Below are 7036 nucleotides of genomic sequence, written 5' to 3'. Positions count from 1 at the left end.
CCACACTGCATTGCTCAAATTCCACGCCCAAACCTAGCATGGATGGGGTGCCTTGATTCTTTGGAGAGTCTCCCAACTTATTTTTTGTACCTACAGGCCACTCTATTTTGTCCACCATAAGCAGGAGACCATCTTATGATCACTTAGTCACTTTTATATTATATATTTTATTTTCAGTTTTGTATTTTCTCCCTTCTGCTTCCCCTTCCCATACCCACTGACAAAGAAAAAAAGAAAAACAAACTCGTTACAACTGTGCAGTCAAGCAAAACAAATGTCCACATTTGCCACATCAAAAAAAAAAGAAAAGAGAATATCCTTCAATCCGCACTCTGAGTCCATCAGTTCTCTTTCTCCAGATGGATGGAGTATCTCAGGAGTCCTTTGCAACTGTGGCTGGTGATTGTGTTGATAAGAGGTCCTAAGTGTTTCAAAGATGTTTATCATTACAGTATTACTGCTATTGTATAAAATGTTCTCCTAGTTCTTTTCACTTCACTCTGCATCAATTCCGAAAGTCTTTCCAGGTTTATTTGGCAGTGATCTGTACAAGGATGTCAGCTGAAGCCACAAGAATGTTTTTCTTCCCTTTTTTTTTTGTCAGTGGATATGGGAAAGGGAAGTGGATGGGAGAAAATACAAAACTGAAAATAAAATAAGGATGACTCCCAACCTATATGTTTATATCCAACCACTCCCAAAGTTCCAGTCCTTTGTTTTCAACGACTTCCTGATGTTATCTGCCTGGATATGGAACCAGGTTTTTATCATCAGAGCTGTAACAAGGGCAGAATGACTGCAGCTTTGCTCCAAGGCACTGAAATATAGAGTGCAGGACTGAACTGGTATTCTTTTAAGTAGGTAGAAACAGTGGAGTTAAGCACTTAATTAGCAATAACCATTAATTTAAAAAAGGATGCTGATTGTTGGGTTCCTCAAAACCTGTACCTCAGGGAAGCTCCTTCCCAAGCAGTCTCCTCCCTCTTCCCACTACCCACAAACACAAATTCTGGTGTCTCAAGGTCTCTCCACCAACAGGTCCTTGTCTCAACATTTGCGGTCTCTCCTCAAGGTTGGTCTCTCTCCTTGCCCCAAAGTAATTTGATTTTTTCCTATTTTCTCTTGGTAGTTTTTATGTTACTTGCCTAAGTCCAAGAATTGCTAGTGACAATCATTTATCACTTAGTTAGTGAGAGTCATGTGAAGATTTGAGGACTGAGGAGGGACTCAGGCAAGGCTATTCTTTTGGCTATCACTATGTTTTTTTAATGTGATTCTGTTCCGTTTTCCTATCCAATTTCTTGCCTTCATGTCGGAGTTCCTCTCTTCCTCTGAGATTTTTAGCTCAGGCACCAACTTCTGCGTAAAGCTACTTCTCATGCCCCAATTGCTAGACTTTCCTCTCAAACTGCTTTGTATGTAACTACTTTGTACCTATTTGCATTTATGAACCTTTTAGTGACACTGTATAATCTTTTCATGTACTTTTCATGTACATCCCACATTAGAATGTAAGCTCACTGCAATTAGAGATTGCTTCATTCTTTGTACTTGTATCCCCAGAGAAGAAGTATTAAACACTTGGTCTGCTGGCTGCATGCAAGAGCCCCCCCAACACCACCCCAGTGCAGCCTGAACCAGATTAAAATGTCTCTGATTTTCTAAATCAATGTGCAGCCACAGGGATCCTTGTATACGATTTAGAGACTTCTGTTTCTATTTGACACTACTGCCCCAGATCCTAGCACAGCGCCTGGAACATTATAGGCTCTTCAGAAACAGTTGTTGATTAATCAATTGTTGATTCATGAAAGACTGAATTCTATTGTCTCTGCATTTCCCCACATCATTTGAGTTCTCTATCCTATGGGAAATCAATAAAAAATATCAACAGACTATTTGGGTACTCTAAGAAACAACAACCTCCAACCTAGGCTCTAGCACCAGAAGAATGGTATGGTGCAGTGGAGAGAAAGCTGGCCTGGGGATTCTCAAGACTTGGGTTCTAGACCCCAGTTCTACCACGCTTTCTGAATAAGACCTTAACTCCTTTGATTCATAGACATTTATTGAATGCCTACTAGGTGCCTAATCTTGTGCTAGTCACTGTGGAGAATTCAAAGATGAATGAGGCACAGTCCCTTCCCTTAAGGAGGTCTACAGCTTTGTAATCCTATATATTTTATTTGATGCACTTAAAAACATAATTCTGAAGAGCCCATGGACTTCAAAAGGGGTCCATGACACACAAAAAAGTTAAGAACCCCTGGACCAAATGATTTCTAAGGTCCCTTCCAGTTCTAAACTTATGGTCCAATGAACTATGTCAGTCCATAAGCAGGATAAATTACTTTTTGGTGGGAATCCTGGGAGCTAGGGTTCCTGGACTGGAGTCAGGAAGACTCATCTTCTTGAGTTGAAATCTGGCCTTGGACACTTACTAGCCATGTGATTCTGGGCAAGTCACTTAACCCTGTTAACCTCAGTTTCCTCATCTGTAAAATGAACTAGAGATGAAAATGGCAAATCACTTTAGAATCATTGCCAAGAAAACCCCAAATGGGGTCACAAAGAGTTGGACATGACTGAAAAACAACTAAGGGGATCTGGAAAGCCTCCATAGCAGAAGTGACATTCATAGAATTGTAGAATGTAGTAAAGGACATTATAGATTATTCAGCCCAACTTCCTTATTTTACAGAAGAGGGAAATGTGTGTGTGTGTGTGTGTGTGTGTGTGTGCTCCCGCCTTTCTAATAACCACCAAACCACCAAATTTAGAGCAGTTGCAGTGAAACTAGGAAGGAGAGAGTGGTACTGATAACAATCTCTCCTCTGAGGATTGTCTTTCTAGTTCAGGCATTGTCTGTTTGGGCCCACTCCATGCCATGCCTTCCTTATTTAGATCATCACCTCTATTTCCTCTCTACAGGTAACCTGGATTCTATCCTCGAGTCCCTTGGCTCTAAGAGATGAACCTTATATTGGGGGTGGAGGACGGGCCTCCCTGCACTTCCTGTCCAGCTTTCCAGCTATGCTACCATAGGTTACCCCCGCCTCCCAGTTCCCCTTTTATGTGTTGTCTTTCCCCGTTGGAATGTAAGCTCCTTGAAGACAGAACTGTCTTGTTTACTTTCATTTATATCCCAGTACTGAGCACATTGCTTGACACATAGTAAATGCTTAAAGGCTCTATCTGTCTGTCTGTCTATCTATCTATCTATCTATCTATCTATCCTCCCATCCAAGCTCTCTACTCTCCTCACAGGAGAGAGAACCTTCTATTTCAGTAGTGTTAATAACAATGGACCTTTAGCACGTCTAGCACTTCAAGTTAATTTACAAAGTACTTTATATACATTATCTCACTTGAGTTTCATAACAAGTTTACAGAGGAGTAAAGTGAGGCTCAGAGATGCTAAATGACTTGCCAGGAGCATCACAACTAGTAAGTCTGTCTCTCTCTGTCTCTTTCTTTCTCTCTCCTTAAGTCCAGTACTGTATCCCAGGTCCTTGAGGAAAGTACTGTTTAATTTATGCTTCTTTATACCTGGAATCTACACCACTGCCTTGCACATAATTAGTGTTTCATACATGATTGTTGAATCAAGTTGAATTCTCCCTTTTAACTTGTCTTCTCTAGGCCAAACAACTTTCTCTTAAGGAGAGAGAATCGTTTTCCTCTCTCCTCCCTCCAGTTTGCAGCCCTACAAGCAGAAACTTTGCTATCACTAGGACTAGACCAAAAAGAATGGATGATTCTGAATGGCCAGAAAATGAGGCAAATGAAGGGATGAGGTTCTGCTGTACTTCAGGAGCAAGGGTGATGATCCAAGGGGTGAAGGCAACCACATCGGCATAGATGCCAGGGCAATTGGGGGCTCCGCAGACCTCCCCCCAGCTTACCATACCTCCTAGCACCCATTGATCCTTTAAATGGCAAGACAAAGGGTTCCCAGAATCACCCTAGAAGAGAATACATCGTTGACATGTGACTGGCTCTGGGGGGAAGGGCAACACCCCCAACGGGAGCCAAGTCGATGGGGGAGGACAAAAAGTTAAGAGATTTCTTACTCACTTGGCAGGAGTCTGCGGTGCCCTCTGCACTGCCAGCACAGACCATGTCGTGCTCGATGACAGGGACCTTAAAGAGGATGGTGGGAGTCCTGGTGGTAGAGGGTCTCACAGATCTCTCAGGACAAGAGAGAAACGTTGGCCTGCTGGAGGGTTTGGGGAGCTGGGAGAAGAACTAAGGAAGGAATAATCATGAAGCTTAGATCTTGGGGATTGTTCAGAGTTAACAGGAAAGAGTTAAGGATTAGTAGGGAAGATTCCTGGAGTGTAAATTGCAGATTAGGGCTTGGAGAGAGAACTGGGTATACCTAGGTTTAAAGTAATGCTCCTGTGGATCTGAGAGGGAACATGGGCTAAAGATATGTGTGGAGAGGCCAGGATGGGGAGGCAGCAAGTAGAGTGATCTGGACTTCTAACAGGCTTACCTCCTTCTTTAATGTTTCCCTAGCCTGTCACCCAATAGGGTGTCTCAGAAGAAGTGGGGAAGAGGATCTAGGGAGAGAGATGGGCAGGATATTCTCAGAGAAGGGCACAGGCTGGTCAAGCTGTACCAGAGCTATGTCACCACCAGACTCATCCAGGCTGGTATATGCAGGATGCTGGATGATCTGCCTTACTCCAAGGCATGGGGACTTGGGGAGTCCAAGTAGTGAGAACCCCAGAGGACTGAGAACGGGAGGCATTCAGGTGGCTGTTGAGAAACAGTAGATAATCGAAGCTAGTCACTTGAGGAGGGCTCAGTATACTTTATATTCTGATGATTGAATTTTTATTTCAAATTGCAAGTGCAAATTGCAAATAAGATCCCAGTATTTTCTGTTCTTTCCCTGCTTTTTTTTCCCCTTCCCTTAAGAATTTCCCAGAAACCTTAAGAAGTGCTGAAGGGGTTGCAAGTGGAAAAAGTTTAAGAAGCTGTGCTAAATAACCTGATTTCCTGCACCAGCCCTCCTCCTTGCCACATTCTAAAAATTCCTGTCCTTTTTTCTTGTTCCTTTAATCCCCAATTTCAAAGGATCCTTTCCCCACTAATTTTCCTTTACTATCCCTGTCTCTCTTTATGTCATTATTTTCCCAGAGCAGCTCCTTCTGGGACTTACCTGGGAATGTAATGGGCTGCAGTGAGTAGCCAGCTATGGGAGATTAGGGCAACACCACAGATGTGCTGTTTAAACTGTAGGAAGTTGGCATTCCAGGGCCATGTGCCCTCCTTGGCATCCTCACCTCCAACCACCTGGAGAGAGAAGGGAAGTTGGCCACAGACTAGGGGAGCTGGGAGGAGGATGGTGGAAAAGAGTTATGACAGGTCTCAGATGTTTCAACATCCAACACCAAATACATACCGAAGTCAAATACATACTTGCCTGTACTTGAGGACTCCCCTATAGACTCTAAATTACCCCCTTCTTCCCTCTTCTCCTTCAGAGAAATTCTGTCCTATAAAGCCAGGTCATCCCTTCCAAAAACCCAGACTATCCTGCTATCTTTTTTCCAACTCTTATTTATAGATCCCTAATCCTTTCCCAAATCTAGTCACGTTGCTTTACCTGAATTCCAGAGGGACTTTTGTTCTTTGATGGCTATGAGGATGGGAGAGACTTTGTGGGGTCTAGTACCTATATGAGGGGAAATAGTCACTGAAAGGACCATGGTCCCTGTAAAGGAGAAAATGTCATGATACTTATCCCTTTCCCACATTCGTTCCCTCACCCACTGCATGGCTCACTCTTTTGGTGGGAGCTGAAACCACTAACTACAACCCTGACTACTGGACCTGGGGAAGACAGCTTCCAAGAAGATAATATTTAAGGATGAGGAAACTGGTAGGAGAGGGAAATGGGAGAAAGGCAAGGGCTCAGGGGCCAAGAGAAAGGGAGAGGAGACTTACTCTGTAGAAACAAGGGCTTCTTGTTCTAAAGAAAGGAGATGAGAGGGGCAGCTAGGTGACGCAGTGGATAGAGCACAGGCCCTGGACTCAGGGGGATCTGAGTTCAAATCTGACTGTAGATACTTGATACTTACTAGCTGTGTGACCCTGGGCAAGTCACTTAACGCTGATTGCCTCTCACCAAAAAAAAAAAAAAAAAAGGCAAAAAAAGCAATGCAAGTTATGACACTTACCCAGGACCACTCTCAGAGATGCTCTCCTTTGATGCTTCTTTCTTTGCTACTCCCTGAGACAAACTTGCTAAGATCAGGGCTCTTAAGATGTATCTCAGTTTGGGCCCTCCCTAAGGGCACACCTCAATGAGGCCCCACCTTCTGGTCTCCTTCCCTTCCTCCACCTTGTTTCCAGACCTCCATCATTCCCTGTGGCTCAGAGTGCTTTTGTACATGCAAGATGCTCCACTGATCCCTGGTCACATCCAGGGACTTTTTCACTGGGACTGGAAGGAGAAACAAAGATTTAAAAAGGAAAAGGAATGTGATAAGTGAGGGTAGGTGGAGAGATTCAGGGCAATATGAACCCCTATAGCTGGGCTCTGGGGAAGGGCTAGGTTGGAGGGAGGTTGGGTAAGGTCTAGGAAGTTTGGGTCTTGGAAAAGTTAGTGCCTGTTGATTTGTCAATCTATGTAACTGATACCCAGAGGACATCAGCCACCAGAGGCTCTTTTTGAGTGAATATTTTTCTTATTGGGGCCAGTTACTTCAAAAGTGAAAATCAGCCAAGTAAGGGCCAAAAAAGGGGAGTTAGCTAGATGCCAGATCAGCAAAGGAAGTGAGGTATGGGGAGGAAAGAACCCTTGGCAACTGGAGCCTGGGAGGGGAAGGCAGTTGACTTGGGGAGACAATAGGCTTAGATTTGGGAAGGAAGATCATACAGGGTGGGGTGAATTCGATTTAATCTTTTAAAGCAGGAAGAGGAAATTCTCCCTTTAGTATTGAATCAGTATTTGCCTCTCCCTAACAACAAATTCCTCTAGAGGAATAGCATGACTTCCTGGTTTGTGCTGGACATTTGTGGA

At 43.7% G+C, this 7036-nt stretch overlaps 1 protein-coding gene across 5 annotated transcripts; it reads right to left on the bottom strand.

Moving 5' to 3' along the window:
• Nucleotides 1-285: 285 nt before the first annotated feature.
• LOC114052380 (prostasin-like) lies at nucleotides 286-6483 on the bottom strand. 5 transcript variants are annotated; one of them, XM_027874954.1, is made up of 6 exons: nucleotides 6192-6483; nucleotides 5171-5304; nucleotides 4625-4764; nucleotides 4078-4248; nucleotides 3906-3965; nucleotides 286-817 (listed from the first exon to the last, which is right to left on the bottom strand). In XM_027874954.1, exons 3-6 carry the CDS (start codon nucleotides 4754-4756, stop codon nucleotides 737-739), a joined length of 444 nt encoding a protein of 147 aa, XP_027730755.1. In that variant the 5' UTR covers nucleotides 4757-4764; nucleotides 5171-5304; nucleotides 6192-6483; the 3' UTR covers nucleotides 286-736. The 5 variants fall into 5 exon arrangements, with proteins under 5 accessions (XP_027730755.1, XP_027730756.1, XP_027730757.1 ...); XM_027874955.1 differs by having other exon boundaries at nucleotides 3911-3965; XM_027874953.1 differs by lacking the exon at nucleotides 286-817 and adding an exon at nucleotides 5618-5686 and having other exon boundaries at nucleotides 2569-3965.
• Between the last annotated feature and the right edge of the window lie 553 nt (nucleotides 6484-7036).

Source organism: Vombatus ursinus, unplaced genomic scaffold (assembly GCF_900497805.2).
Source record: "Vombatus ursinus unplaced genomic scaffold, bare-nosed wombat genome assembly UNPS02014807.1, whole genome shotgun sequence".
Taxonomy (NCBI): Eukaryota; Metazoa; Chordata; class Mammalia; order Diprotodontia; family Vombatidae; genus Vombatus; species Vombatus ursinus.
The sequence above is the reverse complement of the archived record's forward strand: the minus strand, read 5'-3'. Positions and strand labels throughout refer to the sequence as shown.